The sequence below is a fragment of the Candida orthopsilosis genome, assembly GCF_000315875.1.
Source record: "Candida orthopsilosis Co 90-125, chromosome 1 draft sequence".
Taxonomy (NCBI): Eukaryota; Fungi; Ascomycota; class Pichiomycetes; order Serinales; family Debaryomycetaceae; genus Lodderomyces; species Lodderomyces orthopsilosis.
In genome coordinates, this window is record NC_018292.1 from 145,604 (window position 1) to 166,223 (window position 20,620).

General features: G+C 38.8%; 9 protein-coding genes across 9 annotated transcripts; 5 read left to right on the top strand and 4 right to left on the bottom strand. All coding sequences in view use genetic code 12, as the record gives it.

Annotated features, from left to right (window-relative positions):
* Nucleotides 1-2: 2 nt before the first annotated feature.
* Nucleotides 3-1,139, bottom strand: CORT_0A00650 (Rrd1 peptidyl-prolyl cis/trans-isomerase; the record flags this gene model as incomplete). The annotated part of the gene is made up of 1 exon (XM_003865849.1): nt 3-1,139. The coding sequence occupies one exon, from the start codon at nt 1,137-1,139 to the stop codon at nt 3-5; it is 1,137 nt and encodes a 378-aa protein (XP_003865897.1).
* A 222-nt stretch (nt 1,140-1,361) lies between these two features.
* Nucleotides 1,362-3,293, bottom strand: CORT_0A00660 (hypothetical protein; the record flags this gene model as incomplete). The annotated part of the gene is made up of 1 exon (XM_003865850.1): nt 1,362-3,293. One exon carries the CDS (start codon nt 3,291-3,293, stop codon nt 1,362-1,364), a length of 1,932 nt encoding a protein of 643 aa, XP_003865898.1.
* Nucleotides 3,294-3,755: 462 nt separating this feature from the next.
* CORT_0A00670 (Bnr1 formin) lies at nt 3,756-8,018 on the top strand (the record flags this gene model as incomplete). The annotated part of the gene is made up of 1 exon (XM_003865851.1): nt 3,756-8,018. One exon carries the CDS (start codon nt 3,756-3,758, stop codon nt 8,016-8,018), a length of 4,263 nt encoding a protein of 1,420 aa, XP_003865899.1.
* A 302-nt stretch (nt 8,019-8,320) lies between these two features.
* CORT_0A00680 (Mis12 mitochondrial C1-tetrahydrofolate synthase precursor) lies at nt 8,321-11,284 on the top strand (the record flags this gene model as incomplete). The annotated part of the gene is made up of 1 exon (XM_003865852.1): nt 8,321-11,284. One exon carries the CDS (start codon nt 8,321-8,323, stop codon nt 11,282-11,284), a length of 2,964 nt encoding a protein of 987 aa, XP_003865900.1.
* Nucleotides 11,285-11,340: 56 nt separating this feature from the next.
* CORT_0A00690 (hypothetical protein) lies at nt 11,341-12,018 on the bottom strand (the record flags this gene model as incomplete). The annotated part of the gene is made up of 1 exon (XM_003865853.1): nt 11,341-12,018. The coding sequence occupies one exon, from the start codon at nt 12,016-12,018 to the stop codon at nt 11,341-11,343; it is 678 nt and encodes a 225-aa protein (XP_003865901.1).
* Nucleotides 12,019-12,276: 258 nt separating this feature from the next.
* Nucleotides 12,277-14,847, bottom strand: CORT_0A00700 (Epl1 subunit of the NuA4 histone acetyltransferase complex; the record flags this gene model as incomplete). Its single annotated transcript, XM_003865854.1, has 1 exon — nt 12,277-14,847. The coding sequence occupies one exon, from the start codon at nt 14,845-14,847 to the stop codon at nt 12,277-12,279; it is 2,571 nt and encodes an 856-aa protein (XP_003865902.1).
* Nucleotides 14,848-17,191: 2,344 nt separating this feature from the next.
* Nucleotides 17,192-18,046, top strand: CORT_0A00710 (Crc1 mitochondrial carnitine carrier protein; the record flags this gene model as incomplete). The annotated part of the gene is made up of 1 exon (XM_003865855.1): nt 17,192-18,046. One exon carries the CDS (start codon nt 17,192-17,194, stop codon nt 18,044-18,046), a length of 855 nt encoding a protein of 284 aa, XP_003865903.1.
* A 203-nt stretch (nt 18,047-18,249) lies between these two features.
* On the top strand, nt 18,250-18,989 carry CORT_0A00720 (Vma4 hypothetical protein+ transporting ATPase E chain; the record flags this gene model as incomplete). The annotated part of the gene is made up of 2 exons (XM_003865856.1): nt 18,250-18,270; nt 18,330-18,989. 2 exons carry the CDS (start codon nt 18,250-18,252, stop codon nt 18,987-18,989), a joined length of 681 nt encoding a protein of 226 aa, XP_003865904.1.
* Nucleotides 18,990-19,233: 244 nt separating this feature from the next.
* CORT_0A00730 (Mrs2 magnesium ion transporter) lies at nt 19,234-20,589 on the top strand (the record flags this gene model as incomplete). The annotated part of the gene is made up of 1 exon (XM_003865857.1): nt 19,234-20,589. The coding sequence occupies one exon, from the start codon at nt 19,234-19,236 to the stop codon at nt 20,587-20,589; it is 1,356 nt and encodes a 451-aa protein (XP_003865905.1).
* Between the last annotated feature and the right edge of the window lie 31 nt (nt 20,590-20,620).

A 20,620-nucleotide genomic window follows, 5' to 3' on the forward strand; every position in this document is an offset into this window, starting at 1 on the left:
ACCTATTTACGTATATAGGGTGTGTTATGACTAAAGTCACGTTTTGCCCAAGGAGCACTTGTACCCAGACTATTCACCGTGTCAACTGTAGACTTTGTATTCTTGGCTTCATTGTTGCAATTCACTGGAAGTGACTTTTTTGAATTCAAGTCAATCCATGAATACAACTTTTCGCCAAACCAAAAATGTTGAATTACAGGGAATTTCCCAAGAACCTCCACCATGTACATCTTCAAAAGCCCTTGTCTCACTTTTGTCCATAAAAAGACAGATACATGTATATCGTTCAAAATCGGACTATGTTCATTGAAAGGTCCCGACTTTAGCTTGAATATGAATGAAATTGCATTAACATAAAGGTTTGAAGTTTTGTACGTGTTGAGTACTTCTTTCGATAAAATGCTTCTTACAGATGGTGCAGTAGTATCGTTGCAAAATTGCGAGGCACCCAAGATATAGATCAAATGAAAATGATCATCCAATCCCCACACCCCGTGTGAACCTGCTGGTTCCAAATTGTAAACGAGGATCAAGCGACGAACAAGATCGTAGTATTTGGAAAACAAAACTAATAGTTCTTCTCCTGTTGGAGATTTGAGGATATCGTACCGTATTAATGCCCCGATAAATGCTAAATATGAAAGTTCATGACCAGTACCGTAGTCGATTCTAATCTTTGAACCGAATGAATTGGCAAGATAATACCTTGCTTCAATTAAGAAATCATCTATGCTTAATCCGGAAGGGGGACGTAAATTTGTTAGCAAGTTCAATACATGCTCCACCTTTTCATGCCAGGTTCTAAAGGCGATATTTCCAAATCTCGTAGGACCTGATACAGGAGGCGTATCATCAATGGTTTGTTCGAGATCTCGTAGTACACTGAGCAAGTGTCCAACATTATCTTGGAATGCATTGATTCCTAGTCCTGTTGTACCTGATTTGTCGACATCCAGTGCCGTAACATCCCTGGATACTATAGCTGGATTCAATATTCCTGGTGGTACTTTGATATCTTGTACAGCATGGACAATTTTATTCAAGGTTTGCAGTAATTCGTGAAAGGCTATTGACTTTTCGAAATTTCGTACGTCTGCTGTTTCGAATATTTTCTTGCTCGGTTCTGACCATTGACTCATGGTGCTATAGTTTAATGATTCATGTGAATCTCTTGTAACTCAGATATACTTTGCTGCACTTTATTTTTGTTGCTTGACGCGAGGTTCATCCAGAGACGAATTTCTAAAGCAGTGTCTATACACATTACACAGACTTACACAAAGGAACTCTAGAGCTGGTCGTTTTGAAGTGCCAATGACTTCAAAATTCTTATAGATTGTAGATGCGTTTCTAATTCTATTCTATTTTTCTAAACTTTGATAGAATTGCTTTACTACTGGTGATGCCTTTACCTTGCCGATATCAAAGTGCCTCACTTGCAAAGTCTCTCTACTGACTGCTCGTGATATAGCTACGTATGCATGTCCATTTTCAAACACTCTGTCCAAATCAATCTTTACACGAGGAAGGGTCTGACCTTGTGCTTTGTGAATCGACATTGCCCATGAGAGCAACAAGGGCAACTGAGTTCTATATGGATTTCCAGCTGCTGTATTTTCCTTCCCAATTTCAATTGGAAACTCTTGTTTATCAACAAGCACAGCTTCGTCTGAACCGTTTAATTTGAACAATACCACTGGTAATATGTTTTCAGTTGATTCTAGAGCTGCAAACTGAACAAGCAGCTCAAACTGAGTCTTTCTCTCAGAGGGAACTTGTTGAAAAAGCATCCTTTCATCGTCTTTCCATTCTTTTACAGATCCAACACGCGAGGTTACAAATTTCACTTCTTTTAACATCTGCGCATCCATTGCTTCAAGTGGTGAGTATATCTCTAAGATCTTGAGAAATAATCTTTGCGTAGAAAAGAAAAGAACTGTGCCTAGTGTTCCATTTACCAAATCGTCGTTGATGTTTTTGATATTCATCACTTGCGCTCCTTCTTTCAAAACCAACGATTCATCACATAATAGCTGAGCGTATTGTGCTTTATATTGTTCTCCTTTGTGACTGTCCTGGGCAGTATATTTGTAAGCTTTCGAAGAAAGTTTTTCCAAGCGTAAACTATTAGCTTCAGAGACCTCTCTTCTAGTGGGAAACAATTGGGTAGGCTCAATTCCATCGGTGTAATTTACCATTCTTGCAAGCAGTTTGAATTTGGCAACAATCTCATTAGTCAATTCGCCCGTTCTAAGTGCATTCAACATCTCAATAAGGTCGTTATCACCCTTTTGTCTGAAGATTTGTTTTAAAACAATATTTTTGTTAATCACTTTGGACCAAGACTTTGATTGAAAACAGAATAGAGCGCTTCGATTTACGGCAACTGGCGGCAATTGATAAAAATCACCCGTACATACAATCTGGATTCCTCCAAATGGCTTGTCAGACTTTCGCACTAATCTGGCCACATGTTCCAATTTGTCAAATAGAGCCCCATCGATCATGGATATTTCATCAATGATCAAAACCCTCAACCTAATCCATTTATTCAACTTGTGGTGATTCTTTCGGATCATATTTGCAAGCTCCGGTGCAGATTTCATGGCAAGGCCAATCTCTAAAAATTTATATATTGTTTGCCCTTGGATATTGCATGCGGCCATTCCGGTTGGCGCAGTCACACCCATATTATCTCCATATTTGCCCTTGAGGATCCTAACCAACTCACGAAGCACCACAGATTTTCCTGTACCAGCACTTCCGGTATAAAAGACGTTGCGTCCAGCAAGAACGGATTCGATGACTTCCTTTTGCTCTGCACTCAATTGAGTTCCCTCTGTGTGCAAAATCACAGGTGCCGTATTGCTTGTACTCCTTGCGATTTTTTTAGCTTGTCCCCCATCAAAAGTGCTAAGTATGTCACTGTTGGATCTCTTGAGAGAATTGGATTTGTTTTGACCAGCATTGACCAAGTTTGATTCGCCAAGGATCTTTGGATTTCTTTGAGAAGTTAAAGGCTGATTTGCTCTATGCTGTAATAGCACACTTTCCAATGTTGGATCTCTAAAGTTCAGAATTTCCATGCTTGCGTCTATCGACGTATCATAGCTTGAGTCATCACCAAACCCATCATCATTATCAGTGGCACTTAAAACTGAATTTTGTCTAGAGATATTCTTGCTTTGTTGCAGTTTAGACTTGTCGTTATCAACTTTACTGACACCAGGACAATGAAAGCTGAATATACTGTGCTGAACTAAAGAGCCTTTCTTCTTGATCTTTGTGGACATTCAATGAAGTAGATGGATGAAAACGCAGTAACTATTGATTCTTTTGAAATTCCGGTTCTAAAAAGATGGCTTTACAAAATAGTATTGGAGATGAACTTCCATGTTTACTTTATTAAGGTGTACTGCATGTAAGAAAACCACTAAATTCCTATTGAGCGCGTCTTGTGATTGCCAGTTACACATCTTCACGTTTTACGACACGGCATTACACGATGTTTGTTTGTATACACTACACAATTTTTTTTCTTTATGTTTATGATTTGATTCAGGAACAAAATACTACACAATTGGACCCTTTTGCTACGTCAATTCAAAGAGTGATTAGGGAGGGAATTAGATCTAATCACAGTTTGTATGAGCTACAGAAAGGTACTAGCTAAATCTTATTTTCATAATATCCTAATTCAAGTACGACACCTTTATTGAAGGATCAAAATTTTAGAAACACAAATCACAAGACATATGTCAAAATTAAACCCCAACTCATTGCATGTAACAACAATACAAGGACAAAGAGAAGCAGTTGACACTTTTGAGCGAGCTTTCATAAACAAAAATAAGATGCCCAGTAAGGAAGATGTGGAGAAGTTATTCGAAAATCTACTATCGGTTAGAGCATTTCCCGAGAAAGCTAAATTAAGTTTGCGGAACCAGTCTACTGAGAGAAAATGGGATCTCATTTTAACACAAAGTGAGACGAATAGCTCTTTTGATTTGAGTAGAATATCCCTTGCTTCCATGTCCACGGTGTCGTTACATGAAAATGTTAAGAGCATTCCTTCCAAAACCACGGAAACGATCACAAAAGCTAAAATAGATAAACTCCCACCGCTGTTGAAGCCAAAAAAGTCATCCCTTCATCTAAAAGAGCATCAAAACCTACGTGAAACCACTATAAGTGAAGGCTCCCCCGGATGGTTTGTCTGGAAACTTTTGAATAAAGACGTTGATCTCAAAAATTTGGTAAAATTGGAGAAAACCTTGGCTGAAAATAAGTTACTCGACAAGGAAAATGTCACATGGACCCTGAATTTTCTTTCAATACAAGGTGAGACCGCATTAGCGGTGAATTTGTCACTGATAAGTAAAAAGGTCATCAAGTCAGACGAAGAGTACAATCACGAATACCTTCTTGTCAAATGTCTAAAGAATGCACTAGAAAACCAAGCATACCTAAGACAAGCTGGCCACGATAATGATGCCCCTATAAGCAAATCTGTCATAATGTCATCGTTAATGGGAGCACTAACATCGACTAGAATGAGTACTAGGTTCTTAGTTACAGAAATTTTGGTTAATTTGATGAAAAATGGTCATAAAGAGCTACGCGAAAATATTGTCAATCACTTGCGGCACTTGACGTTTAATAATAAAAAGCGTTCAAGTTTCAAAGCATGGCTAGAAGTATTTGGAAGCTCATTGCGATCAGCCAGTTGGGGAAGTAAGATCAACGATCATTCATACTTGAAAAACTATATAACTATCACATTAATTTTGATTAATGTTATAGTGCATACTGCGGGACCAGCTTATAAAAGAATTACAATCAGAAAAGAGCTTGAAGGGTCTCATTTACTTTCTGTATTTGAAACAATTAAGCAATTTGAAGATGATAGAATTCACCATGAACTAGAAAAGTATGAAAGGATGGCCAAAGAAGATGAACAGGAGAAGAGGATAAGACATAGCAAGACACTACCGCAACTTCCCAACCCCAACGAAGATTCTGATTCAAAGTCAATACTGGCAAGTTCACCTACTGCCACCACAGAATTGGACGAGTTGGCCAGGTACGGTCTCTTTGGTTCACAAAAGCGAAACACACAGCTAAGTGATCCTAAAGATAGCTTGCAGCCAGCAACACCGGTGTTTGCGTCCCAAAAGAACGAAGAAAGCCCACTTGCACAACAGGTATATCTGAAAATTGCAGCACTAGAGATTTCACCGAACTCAGATGTGATAATCAATAAGGTTCTTTCGCTTCTCGATTACGTACTAGAAAGTGGACCAAATATACATCCCCAATTGAATGATAAAGAGTCATTTTCTGCTGTGACTTTGGAAAGATTGATAGATTCCTTGGCTTCGGAATCTATTGCTCGAAGTGCCATTGCCGAAACAAAGAGCTTAAAGAGGGAATTAAAGCGACAAAAGCAGTTGAATGAGAGTCTTTTGAAGGATGCTGAGTTACTGGATAAGACAAAATTGGCAGCAGAAAATGAACTACAATTGCTGGAAATCAAATCTCTTGGTCGTCAAATTAGCTTGCTACAACGTCAGATAAAACAACTCGAGCAGGATAGGGCTAAAAACTTCCGAAATCGAAATATCAGCCATTCTTTTGAAGATCTTAGTAATCGTGAGGAGACTGATGATGATATTGATGTGAGTGATCAAATCAGATCTTCATCAGATTATAGACTTGAGGGGACTATCGTGAAAGATCATGTGAAGCAACAATTCAGAAGCGGACCATCAACACCACCTCTTTTATATTCACGACCATCTCAGGAAGTAGATGACAGCATCAACTTAAAAAGCCTTGAGATTGATCGCAATTTAGAGAACCAGCTTGTTGAACATACTAATAAAACAGGCGTCAAACTTCAGTCACCAGTTCCGCTACAATCACAAACTTTATTGGCACCTCCACCTCCCCCCATACCGTCATTTTTGGGAAATTTCGAGAAAAATGCCACCTCCATTGCTGATACGAGCTCACTGAATGCTCCACTGGCCCCCCCTCTTCCATCGTTTTTGCTCAACTCGAAAGCAAAAGACACGCTATTGGTTTCATCAGGGGATGACAAACTAGTGGAGACTGCTACATCACCACCACTACCTCCTCCTCCTCCTCCATTACCGCCTTTTGCTTTTGCACAAGCGAATACGTCTACCTCACTGACAGAAAGTGTCGGTTCAATTATACCTTCACCCCCACCGCCACCACCACTTGCAGCAGACCTTTTGCCCAAGCTGAAAACTGTAGCAGTACCCATTGATAAAGTAGTTTCCAAAATCGATCAAAATATTGTCAATGAGTCAGCCCAATTTTCAATTAAGCCTAAAGTGAAATTGAAGCAATTGCACTGGAATAAAATTAACGATATCGAAAAGACTTTTTGGAGTGAATTTGAGGACTCTTCAATCTCTGAGAAGCTTGCTGAGGAAGGTGTATTTGAAGAAATTGAGAAAATATTTGCAGCCTCCCAGCCACTGAAGAAAGCTTCTGGGTCGGAGAAGGGCAAGAAATTAAATTCTGATTCCAAGGCGGCTAAGGTGACTTTCCTTTCTCGAGACTTGGCTCAGCAGTTTGGTATAAACTTGCATATGTTTGCTGGGATCTCTAATGAAGCTCTTGTTTTGAAGATTTTGAGATGTAGTCCAGAAGTCTTGGAGAATATCAGCGTCATTGAATTTTTCAACAACGATGCATTAGTTGATGTAAGCGATAATTTGGCAAAGAATCTTTTACCATATTCAAGCGATCCACGCACAGGTAAAAAGCCGCAAAAAGATCCCAATGAACTTGACCGTGCAGACAGATTGTACCTTGAGCTATGTTTCAATCTCAAGCATTATTGGAGAGCTAGATCAAAGGCACTAATTTTTACACAATCGTATAACAAAGAATATCTTCATTTAAAGGAGAAATTAGACTTGGTTGATCTGGGCATATCCTGCGTGAAAGAATCAGGTGGTTTCAAGAGCGTGTTGAGTATATTGAAGATCATGGGTAATTTCATGAATGAGCACACAAAACAAGCTCGTGGTTTCAAATTAGATTCCTTACAAAGACTCAAGTACATGAAAAACGAACTGAACTCCATGAGCTTTCTTCATTATATCGAAAAGATTATCAGACAATCGTTTTCCGAATACGGGTCCTTTGTCGATGACTTGGAGTTTTTAACCGAAACTCAAAATGTGTCAATCGAACAGTTAGAAGTGGACTGCAAAGCAATGAATAAGGAGGTGGAAATCATCAACAACTCACTTCAGCAAGGAAAATTGAGTAGGGAAAAGGACTTGCATCCATCTGACCGTATAAGACAGACTGTTGCTGTCCCAATGCAAAATGCAACTAGCAGAAATGCGCTTGTACAATCTCGTATGAAGCGAACTTTATCAAATTTCAAATCGTTGATGGTGTATTTTGGTGAAGATCCAAACGACGCCAAAGCAAAAGACACTTTCTTTCAAAAGATTACCACTTTTGTAGCTGAATTTAAAAAGGCGCATATTGATAACATTCAGCGTGAGGAGGAGCAAAGAGTGTATGATGCTAGGAAAAAGAAAATTGAAGATGAATCGGTAAATAAAACTCCAACTGAAGAGACTGACGAGAAGAATTTTGTTGACAGTGTTGAAGAATCATCTGCTGTTATTGATTCGTTGTTGGAAAAGTTAAAATCCACCTCCGATCATGCAAAAATTAAAAGGGAAAATCGAAAGAGCAAGTTGCTAAGTGGTGGATCCGAAACTGAATCCTTGCCTTCAGATTTAAACTCTGTCACTGTGGAAAATGAATATGAGAGTGTCAATAATCTCAAGCGAAGATTAACAACAAGGAAAAGTAAACTTGGATTGGCTTCCACAAATGAGCAGGGTGTTTCAAGAGCACAGGTCATGTTGCACCAGTTGAGAACAGCCGAAGATCTTACATTAATTATACCCAATGATGATGTCAATAAGGAAAACATGGTGAATATAGAGAAAGAATAGATGTAATTGAAGGTATAAAAAACTGTAGAGTAAAGGTAGTCAATTGAACTATTTCGTCTTTACAATAAAATTGTACTTTTACTTAGAAGTGAAAGTTTGCACTGTGTCAAGATTTTGGACCTTTTTGGACCAGCTCAAGTAATGACAGAGAGACGCTTATCTATTCCTTCCTTAGTGGAAGGAATTGGCTTTGTGTAACTAACGGGTGAATATTTTTTCTGTAATTTTTTTTTGCTCAATGAGTCGCTTTGAAATTAGACTCATCGGACTACTGCTATAGAATCACGCAACATAGAACGACCATGTTGAGATTGAGGACGACTCATAGAATCTTGAGACTGAGTTTTGCTCAGCAAAGGTTATTTTCGCAATCATCATTGGCATTAAATGCAACCGTGGTATCTGGAACCAAATTGGCTGCCAAAATACGAAATGATGTTGCTGAAAAAGTTTTGCAATACAACAAGGAACATTATGGAATTGATACCACGCAATTTGACAAGCTAAAGTTTAGACCTTCATTAACTATTGTCCAGGTTGGTTCTAGACCTGACTCATCAGCCTATGTGCGTTCGAAATTGAAGGCAGCCGAGAAATCCAATATTAAAGCGAACCTTCTCAAGTTTGATGAAAATATAGGCCAAGATGATTTGGTGGATGAGATTGACCGTTTAAATAAGGACCCTCAAGTACATGCCATTTTAGTTCAGTTGCCTTTACCTAAACATATCGATGAAACGTTGATCACAAACTCTGTTGTTACTGAAAAAGATGTTGATGGTTTTGATCACTATAATGTCGGTCAACTTTCCAAAAAGGGGGGTGTACCACACTTCAAACCTTGTACTCCTAATGGTATAATGGAATTGATCAAGACTACAGGAATCAACTTGAGAGGTAAAAATGCAGTAGTTATTGGTAGATCAGATATCGTCGGAACTCCTGTTGCAACCATGTTAAGAAATGAGGATTGTACAGTTACAATCTGTCATCGCCACACCAGCAATTTACCTGAAATTGTATCCAAAGCCGATATTGTTGTTGCTGCGGTTGGAATCACAGAGTATGTCAAATCTTCCTGGGTGAAAGACGGAGCCGTTGTTATTGATGTTGGTATCAACTACAAGGAAGACCCAACTGCAAAAAACGGAAGAAAACTAGTCGGTGATGTTGACTACAAAGATGTTGTCAAGAAAGCCGGATTCATTACCCCAGTTCCTGGTGGTGTAGGTCCCATGACAGTGGCAATGTTGTGCTCAAACGTATATGATGCTGCTGTCTTGCACACTAAGAAGGCACATGAACATCAATTTAAACCACTTCCATTAGATTTAAAAACCCCTGTGCCATCCGACATTGAGATTTCAAGGGCTCAAAAACCAAAGGTCATAACCAAAGTTGCAAAAGAATTAGGATTATTGGATAAGGAATTGGAACAATTTGGTCATTATAAAGCCAAGGTTGATGCAAAAGCTGTAATTGAGAGGCTTGATGCACAAGTTGAAGGATCTGCTGATGACAAGGGTTACTACGTCTTGGTTGCTGGTATAACCCCAACCCCATTAGGTGAGGGAAAATCTACCACAACTATGGGGTTAGCACAAGCGCTTGGTGCTCAATTGGGCTACAACTCTATTGCTAATGTTAGACAGCCTTCAATGGGCCCTACTTTTGGTGTCAAAGGAGGTGCAGCTGGAGGTGGTTATGCGCAAGTTATACCAATGGATGAATTCAACATGCACTTGACTGGTGATATTCATGCCATTTCAGCTGCTCAAAACTTGCTCTGTGCTGCTGTTGATACAAGAATGTTTCACGAATCGACATCTAAGAGCATTGGTGGATTTTATAAAAGATTAGTGCCAGCCAAGAAGGGTAAGAGAAGCTTCACTCCATCAATGTTAAAGAGATTGCAGAAGTTGGGAATCAACAAGACTAACCCTGATGACCTTGCACCTGAAGAAGTAGAAAAGTTTGCAAAATTGAACATTGATCCAGACTCTATCACCATCAAAAGAGTGGTTGATTGTAATGATAGATTTGTTAGAGAGATTACGATTGGCGAGGGCAAGAATGAAGCCAGCAAATATCCACCAAGAAAGACAGGTATGGATATTACTGTTGCTAGTGAATTGATGGCGATTTTGGCGCTTTCAAACTCTCTCAAAGATTTAAGAGGGCGTGTAGGTAAACTTGTAATTGGTACCCAAAAAGAAACTGGTATTGCCGTTACTGCTGAAGATATTGGAGTTGCAGGTGCAATTACGGCATTGTTGAAAGACGCTATTAAGCCTAATTTGATGCAAACCGTGGAAGGAACACCAGTGTTTGTCCATGCAGGTCCTTTTGCCAACATATCTATCGGAGCATCTTCTGTTGTAGCTGATAAGGTTGCTCTCAAGTTGACATCTCCTTCTAACCCAATTAACAATGGACACTCTGGTTTCGTAATTACTGAAGCTGGTTTTGATTTTACTATGGGTGGTGAACGCTTCTTCAATATCAAATGCAGAAGCTCCGGGTTGAAGCCAGATACTGTTGTTTTGGTGGCCACTACAAGGGCTTTGAAACTACACGGTGGTGCACCTGATGTCAAACCAGGTCAATCTTTACCTCAAGAATATGTCACCGAAAACTTAGAGCTATTGGAAAAGGGTTGTGCAAACTTGGCTAAGCAAATTTCAAACATTAAGCAGTACAATGCCCCTGTTGTGGTTGCCATCAACCAATTTGAAACAGATTCTGATGCCGAAACTAAATTGATAGAGAAGTTGGCTTTGGAAGCTGGTGCAGATTATGCAGTTCCATCAAATCATTGGGCTAAAGGTGGATTGGGTGCCAAGAAGTTGGCTGAAGCAGTAGTAGAGGCTGTTAAGCAATCTCCATCAGGAGAACAACAATATTTGTATGATGTTAACGACTCAGTGGAAAACAAGTTGAACAAGATTGCTCAGAAGATGTATGGGGCCAAGGACATCGAGTTGTCACCATTGGCAAAGCAACAGATTGAAACATATACTCAACAAGGGTTTGATAAGTTGCCTATCTGTATCGCCAAGACCCAGTACTCTTTATCCCATGATCCTGCATTGAAAGGTGTACCAAGCGGATTTACCGTGCCAATTAGAGAAGTGAGGTGTTCCGCTGGTGCAGGATATTTGTATGCCTTAGCAGCAGAGATAATGACGATTCCAGGTTTGCCAACTCACGCTGGTTTCATGAATGTTGAGGTAAACGATGATGGAGAGATTGAAGGTTTGTTTTAATCGTTCGCTACTGTATTGTTGTAAATATAGATTTAATAGACTTATAAATAGCACCACTATTGAAATGTATTGGGGTCGTCGATTCTTTTATCTCCATTGGCGATATCATAACTCTTACCAAATGTGTCCTTGAAGCCAAGAATATCAACGAGCACTTGTGCAACATCTGCTCTTGTAATGGAACCATTGTCTTCACTGATGCTTTTTAACACCCTGATTTTACCTGTGGGTGACTCATCAGTCAAAAGTGTTGGCTTAACAATTGTATAGTCCAACTTGTTTCCAAACTCATCAATTAAAATACGATCAGCATAGTGTTTGGCAATGTAATAGTTTCTAAGTCCTGATTTAAGACCAGTTTCGCGGTGCTCTGCAAATAAAGCACTGACTATGACCAATCTTCTAACTTTGGCCTCAACCGTGGCTTCGAAAGCTTTAACCACGCCATCTAAGTCAATCTGTAATAAATTCTTTCCCCCAGAACCGACGGTCAAAACAACTGCATCGTGACCTTTGATAGCTGACACCAAGTCCGCAACTGATGCATCCGCAAGATCCAATTTGGAAGAAGCGATGTTTGGAGAACCCGATGAAATATTTTTGATGGTGGTCGCTTGCTCGTCGTTCCGAACAACAGCTGTAGCATTGATGCTCAGCTTGGCAACTAATCTAATCAAATGCTGGCCCACTTTACCGTGTGCACCAAAAACGATCAAATTCTTAAAGGTTGACATTGTTAATTGTTTTATGTAGGGGAAGTAAAAAGCATTTGACGAAATCCATATGTATTTATAATCGTCAGAAGATTTTGTGGCAGACCCCTTAAAGTTGCGAATTGCATCCACACTTTATAAACTCCGTTCCGCACAATAGCCGACCTCCACAACCTTTGAAACAATCTAAATCGACAATAAAGTGGTCTTCTATTTATATTTAATATATTACAGATACATATACCTAAATGCATGATGAATGTCTTGAATTCATTAAATTTATGCCGCCAGTTTGTTTATTGAATTTTGGGCTGGGGAAAGAGGTTTAGAATTGTTCATTGAGTTCGGAGTACTCTTGCGTTCTGACAGCGAGCGTTTCAGTACTTGATGATTAGGAGAAGATGATTGGACATGCTCATTATTGGGTTGCTGACTCAATTGTTTCTGCTGTGCCTGAGCTTGTGCTTGTCGATTTGCAAGCTGCTGCTGCTGTAATGCTCTCATTCGCGCCAGGTGCATAAACGACTGCTGCTTTTGTTGAACGGACTCCTTTAAAAGGCCATAAGATTTGGAAAGTAGCATTGATCCAAACCTGATTGCTTGTGTGTCATCACTGATATTGTTAAGCCTAGAAGGATCGAGACTGAATGGGTCGAGAGCGCCTTTCTGAGACTCCAGTAAATCGGTATCGTATTTCCATCTTGATCTCAATCGCTTCCATTCATCTACTTGGCTGTCATAGACATCTGGCACCTCCTCCTCTCCTTCACAAATTTCAGAAAAATCCAAAAACTGGTCAACAATATCAGGACTGGTTTGGCCACGTCTATCAAGAAAAACCCGACCACCTCTAGCAACTCGCTTTCGTAGTCTCAAAATTGGTTCTGAAAACCTTGCATTCTCGTCGGCTTCCCTTGTTGCTTCTATTGTATTTTCTTTGGCAAACCCATGAGTATAATGATCAAAGTTGCTACTTTCAATGTCTTGTAATAACTGAGCAATGTAACTGGGCGAGTTGAATTTGTTGTTGGTAAATTTTTCTTGTAGAAGGGCCGAAGTGTGAGGAAAAGCTTTTGTAGGTATTAACTCCCCATTGGAACCTCTAAATGTGCGAACTCCTGGTATTGATTTGTTATCTTCGATTAATGTTTTCAAGGGGTCACTTAGATAATTTGAAGTGTTGAATTGATGAAAGTTAGTAGCAGCAATAGACGAATACGGAATATGGCGTGATTCAACTAATTTATCATTAGTGGAAATATCGAAAAACGGCTCATAGGGGTCATCAGTAACATTAACAAATCCTCTGTCTTGTTCTTTTCTTTTGCGAAGTTTGTCCAAGACTGCACGTCTGATAGTCTCATTTTTCTCCTTTAAAACCAATGAAACAGTAACAAGATCCATATCAGGGACTTTCGATGGTGGTAATTTGACATAAGGTTGGTTTGTGGATGTTCCATCACGTTGGTTCTGCTGACTCGCATTTTGTTGTTGTAAAATATGTTGTTGATGAGCTTTTGCAGCTTGTTCTTGTTCTTGTCTCCTCTTCTCCTTTTTCCTCTCCTTCTCCTCCTCGTCCTCCTTTGGCTTGATAACTTTCCTCTTTTTATGTGGAAAGAACAAATAATCATCACTTTTGATTCCGAGTTCCCTTTTTATCTGTTTAGCTTCGGAACGAGTCTTGAATATATCAAATTCAGCCTGCAAATTTCGTAAATTCAAAATTTCTCGTTCACAAACGCTCATCACCAAGTCTCTGGCGCGATGAAGTGACTTTTGTAGCAAACGAATTCGTTCGGCTCCAACTGTGTCCGCCCTTCTTGTTTTACGCGCTTGTCTAAACTCACGTCTTCTGAAACAAATATACGGGTCATTCTCATTATCTTTTTCATTGGCATTGGGGTCTTCAAATCTAAGGGTTGGATGAACTGATTTTCCCTTTCTTGCAATTTTCCGTTTTGCCCAATGGTCGTACACCGCCTTTCCAAATAGTTCAAACAATTTGGGTATTGGCCGTACTTGCGTTGTATGTTCCTGATCTCTATCAAAAAGGGTCGTAAATGGTTTATAGTTTATTTCTTTTGAAAGCCGTTCTTTTAGTGTTGTGGTAGATAGGTATTCCAAATTTCCACCGCTGGATTCTATATATGGGTTGCTAGTTTTGATTGTGCTTTCGAATTGATCAATGATATACTTCGACATTTCTTCATACGACAAGATATTTGACGGATCCATTGACAAGAAAGGTTGTCTAGCTTCAATTGTTTTCTCCAATCGGTCACATATAGTTTCGAATTCGAGCTCGGTACATTTTGCCAGATCTTCTAGTTTCTTCTTCCCTGTCGGTTGAATTTTAAAAAGTACTTCTTTATAAAACGTTTCATCCTCTTCATCCATGTTGTATTCAACACCAACTGTATCCTCAACAGTGGCACTAAACTTTATGTAAGTTTCTGGTTCATTAAACTTTTGATCCTTGTAATATTTTGCAGCCTCAGGCCATATCTTGGAGGCATCTGGTGTCGGTATATACACATCATTCGCTTTTCCTGCACTCGCACTTGATAATGCTTTCTGAGCCGCATTGATTACCTGTTGCAAATGTACTTCTTCTTCCTCATTTTTATCAACACCTGTTTCAACAGCATGAACATCTCGTGGAGGTTGTCCTATATTATTATTAAGATGATGTACCTGGCTCGGTTCCAACTCTGATCCATCTAGTGTCGGTAGATCACTCTGTTTATAGACGGACAACGGTTGTTTAACCGATATTTTTCGTTGACGAAATCGAGCACCAGCGGCATGTTGATTGGATTTGCTATCATTTTTTCCAGGTTGTATAGCCATTGCCAGGACTAGATACCCTTCTTACTCTCTAACAACAATACTGACAACTATTTCCTGGGTAAACTTAGGTTAGAGACAATGGTAATAGGCCCAGCAAAATGTTGGAAATTAATCTCGACGCGCCTTAACTATTGGTGTTTGGATGTAACTCGCAATGTTTTAATCGGAAGAAAAAAAAATTTTTTTGAAGTGTCGAATTGTTTTGTCCAATGAAAATTGACGATCAAGGGGAGGGCAAAAATGAAATTCTTACTCCATGTAGCGTGAACGCGTCTACCCCTAGCTAATGTTGATTGCAGGGAGTTCGTGGGTGTTTGTAGTATAGACTGAACCCGATTTGGCAGATTGATGGCCGTTGTAAGTGATGAATTTAACCCCGTATTTAACTATCTCCGTTATGAAAATAGTTGTCGAAGTAAAATTGGATACAGTCTCCAGCGCCATCAATAATTGATTCGACAAAAAGAAAAAAAGAAAGACAATTTTTTTTCTTGTTTTGTGTTGTGGGTTCCAAATGGGGAAATCTTCGCGGCTCACCTGATTAATAAGGGAGAAGGTTCGTTGGCGTTGATTGAGGACGAAAGAAGTATGGCTTGTGTGTAATACAGCTCTATCGTAATGCTTCAGCTGTTATCGTGATTTCTTATGGTGACTTGTGCGTGATATTATATATCTAAAGTGTTGGGTTTAAATTGTTCCAAAATAGCTTATAAGCAGATACTTGACTTTAAAAGGATGGAATGAGCATACTATGGGAGTGTATGAAATCTAAAGTTGGCAAGCACCTTCTTTTTGAGCTTCTTGTCGTGAATCCCTTCATGGGTCTTTCGAATGTACTATCTACTAATGTTCCAGTTCAACAAGACTGCTCTTGCATAAGTAGTCTCTTTCATCTTGTAAGTTTGGTTGATACTTGTTATGAACGCTTGAAGGCTTGTCCAAATTCGTACTCACACAGTTTTGCATATGTGAAGGATGATGAGTTCGTAGACCATCTCTAAAGCTTGCACTGGTGAGCCCCACCTGTAATTAGATTCATGAAGCTCTATCACACTTATAGATCTCAATCATCTATCGTTTATATAAATGTAGAACATATTTTAGATGGACTTGTGAGTTGCAGTTGTAAAAGAAAGCTTCGTAATTTTTTTGGGTCTTTTTTTGGTAAAGAAATAATTGGCTCCTCATTTAGCGAAATTGTTTTGTGTTGAAACTCAATTTCGCATCTAATACCTGTTATTACTTTACTTAAATATCGTCGTTGATGATAATATCAACATATCAACTCATAAAGTTCTTTGAAGAAGTTGACCAAAAGGTTATAGTGAGGACAATTTTTTACGGGGGTGTTTGTTTTTTTGGTTGTAAAAATTGTATACAAATAGGGAACAACTTATTATAGTAAGGATTTACGAAATTTCGATGCAAATTTTGAACACAAATTCAACCACAATTTAGTCAAATGATGTTACGAAAGTGTATCTGTAAGCGCATACCTTTTCTTCACAAGTCACAGTGTAAGAAATTCACCACAATCTCATAACCCCATGAATTTTATCTCTTGTTTAAATAAAGTCACGTGCAATTGAGGGTTGGCTCTCTTGCTTCGTATATAAAGTCTTAACAACCTCAATACAGTGCATACTAGCAACCACCACAAGCCATATTCAAACGTAAGACCAAATCTTGCATCGGATTAATTGTGTTTCCGTACCGTTTGCATCACGCATAGGAACATTCACCACAAATTCACTGAAATAGAAGGTGACACAGAAATAATCAACCGAGCAATACTATCTTATGAACCTCGGTGAAAAAAAATAACAAGAATAATGAAAACAATAAAAAGTTCGTAAATTCTAAAGCTCTGGAATAAACTGCGATTACAAAGTTAAATAGGTAAGTCTGGAAGAGCTGCTAGCTTGAAGAGACACTACAGGGTCTCTTCATTTTCATTACCTACAATACTATAACTGGTTGATATAAAAGTATGTGCCTTCATCTTAACTTTTGATAGCACAAAAGACCCCATATTTTTTACATTGTTTTTTTTGTCTTATGTATAAGCGCCCAATAAAGAATTCGTATTCCAAATTTTTCAAAATAATTCTCTTCTGATTTAAATTTTTGGGCTTTTTTATAAATACGACTAAATATTTCCTTCCAGAGGCATTTCGTCTTTAAAACTGATTTATCTTCGCTATTCAGTTGCATTTTTACACTCATTTGCTTTTCAGCACATTTGCACAAACTACATAAACAGAAACTGTGTCCAATTATTCTCATTGATACATATCAAAATCTTTAAAAAGTTCACACCCCACACAAGTAAAAATTATTCATAATGGATGACGTTGATTCAGTATTGGTAGATAATGTCAAATCATTTGCCTCCGGTGGGTTCGGTGGTATTTGTGCTGTCTTGACTGGGCACCCATTTGATTTGGTTAAGGTCAGATTACAAACTGGATTGTACAACTCATCAGTACAGTGTGTCAAGGAAACAATTGCCAAAGATGGATTAAAGGGTCTTTACCGTGGTGTTTTACCTCCGTTGTTGGGAGTCACACCTATGTTTGCTGTCTCATTTTGGGGTTACGATGTTGGTAAGAAAATTGTTGGATCTTTTACTGGTAAAACAGTTGAACAATTCACAATTACCGATATCTCAACTGCTGGTTTTATCAGTGCTGTTCCAACTACTTTAGTTGCAGCTCCATTTGAAAGAGTCAAGGTCATGATGCAAATTCAGCAAGGTGCAAAATCCAAAGGTATGGGTGGAGTCATTGTTGATATGTACAAGACTGGTGGTATTAGATCCATCTTTAAGGGCTCAGCAGCTACATTGGCCAGAGATGGTCCAGGTTCAGCATTGTATTTTGCCACTTACGAATATTTGAAGAAGGAATTGTCTACTCCAGGAAAAGATTTGTCCATTTTCGCAATCATGACCGCTGGTGGTTTTGCAGGTGTTGCCATGTGGATGGGTGTTTTCCCAATTGATACAATCAAATCTACTCAACAATCGTCAAATGTACCCGTTTCAATTGCTCAAACTACTAGAAATATTTACGCAAAGGGTGGTATCAAGGCGTTCTTCCCAGGTGTTGGTCCTGCATTAGCCAGATCATTCCCTGCTAATGCTGCTACCTTCTTGGGTGTTGAACTTGCTAAGAACGCTTTGGATAAGATTGTATAGATATAGAATAAGTGAGTATTTATTGAAAATCGTGTGTTTGCATAGATATTGTAGGTTAATTTAGGCGTGCGCAGCGTTCAAAATTTGATATCAATTTTTCTCAGTTTTAATTCAACGAGACTCTATCAAAAACGACAATTCAATTGATTGAACAATTATTCAACAACGTCCATCAGCTGATACGAACACAAATTCATCTCACAATGGCATTACTGGACGAACAAGTATGTTGGGAATCAAACTGTGATGCATTATATTGTATCTATACTAACTCATTTACTAGGTGAAATCCGAGCTTACCAAAATGCAAGCCTTCATTGAGAAGGAAGCAAAGGAAAAAGCAAAGGAGATCAAGTTGAAAGCAGATGAAGAATACGAAATTGAAAAAGCATCAACTGTGAGGTTGGAAACGTCTGCCATTGATGCCACTTATGAACAAAAATTGAAAAAAGCAAGCTTGGCTCAGCAAATTACAAAGTCGACAATTGGTAACAAGACTAGGTTGAAGATTCTTGGAGAAAAAGACCAAATATTGAATCAGATATTTGACGAGGCTGAGAAGGAGTTGCATAATATCACCAAAGACAAGGCCAAGTACAAGCCAGTTTTGGTTGGATTGATCGAAGAAGGCATTTTGACTTTATTGGAGGACAAAGTAAGTGTTAAAGTGAGAGAGGTCGATGTCGACCTTGCGAAGGAAGCTGCAAAGGAAGCTTCCAAGAACTACGAGGAAAAGACTAAACAAAAAGTTGACGTCTCAGTTGATGAAAAAGATTTCTTGAGCAAAGATATCGCTGGTGGGGTGATTATTGTAAATGGTACTGGTAAGATTGAAGTTGTAAACACTTTGGAAGAGAGATTGAAGATATTGCAAGAAGAAGCATTGCCTGCTATCAGACTAGAATTATTTGGTCCCTCACCTACAAGAAAGTTTTTTGACTAGATTAACTTTATCAAGTTTACTTCTTTATACACCTCCATTAAAATAAATCTTTAACTGATGAACGCGTGATGTAGTGTGTAGCCATAAAGGTGAAAGGTCCTATTAAAGCTTGTAGAGGAAAATCTGCCATAGCGCCGTTGTAGGCGAAAAGAAATTTGGTCCATTGTTTGCTGTGCGGCATTGACTCAAAATATTTCAGAAGATTGAACAAACTTCATTGGCATCACCAACCATCGCCTGCTTCATGCATCGATTATTCCAACGGCATATACCGAGATATGGGCTTATTCTAAAGAAACCGAAAACACGCTGGCATCCACTAACAACCTCATCGAAAGGACACATCCCTTTGACGACAAGCCTATCAGAACCAACTCTCGACAGAAAACCAAACAATGATCATCGTATAATTCTAAACAAGTTGAAGCCGATACAGCCTAGTGATCTATATGTCTCATGCACAGTTTTTGACTCAAAAGGTAATATCACTTCCGTATCAAAAAAGTACCCCAAAATGCAGTTTTTGAAGGAGAACCACTTGTTCCCACGAGACCTTCGAAAGATTGACACTTCGTCGATTGATGTTGTACCTACTATCATGATACGTCCATCGAACGCCATCCTAGTCAACTTGCTATACATAAAAGCTATTATTAAAAAAAATTCAGTTATGGTGTTTGACACTTCAAATAGTGAAGTGGCGACGAAATTAGGGATATTGATGTATGATTTAGAAATGAAGTTGAAATCGTCGTCAAATTCATCATCTATGCCTTATGAGTTTAGGGCATTGGAGCTGATATTGGTTAGTGTAATGAGTTATTTGGAAGCGGAAATTAAAACCTACATTTCAAGTTGTGGTATGATATTGAGCGAATTAGAGAATCAAGTAGATCGAAAGAAATTACAAGAGCTACTTATACGACTGAAACAGTTGTCTAGTTTCCATCAAAAGGCTTTGTTGATTAGAGATGTGTTGGAGGAATTATTGGAAAATGACGAAGATTTGGCAGGAATGTATTTGAGTAAACCAAAAGTGCCAGGGAATGGAGAAGAGGAAAGCTATGAAGATTTGGAAATGATTTTGGAAAGTTATTATAGACAGTGCGATGAATGTGTCCAGCAAGCTGGTAGTTTGTTGAACGACATTCGCGCAACCGAGGAGATCGTGAACATCATCCTTGATGCTAATAGAAATTCCCTTATGCTATTTGAGTTGAAGGTCACCGTTTACACATTAGGTATAACTGTCGCAACTTTGATTCCGGCATTTTATGGAATGAACTTGAAAAACTACATTGAAGATTCGAATTTGGGATTTGCTGCAGTCGTTGTGTTTTCTCTTATACAAGGAGGGATAATAACCTGGTTTAACTTTAAAAAATTGCACAAGGTTCAAAGATTGACAATGATGGGAACAAATGAAAGCTCAATGAATGTGTCGTCAACATATTCTTCAGCAATCAGAAAAAATGGACTGTTTTTGCGTCGATTAATATTCGGTTCTGGAACGTATAAGAGAAAGAACTTCGATAGACCCACGAAGCGAGAGAAGGATGTTATTTGGCGTATGATTAATGATGATGGGCCAAGATATTAGTGGATATTTAGACAACGGATCACCTTTAGTT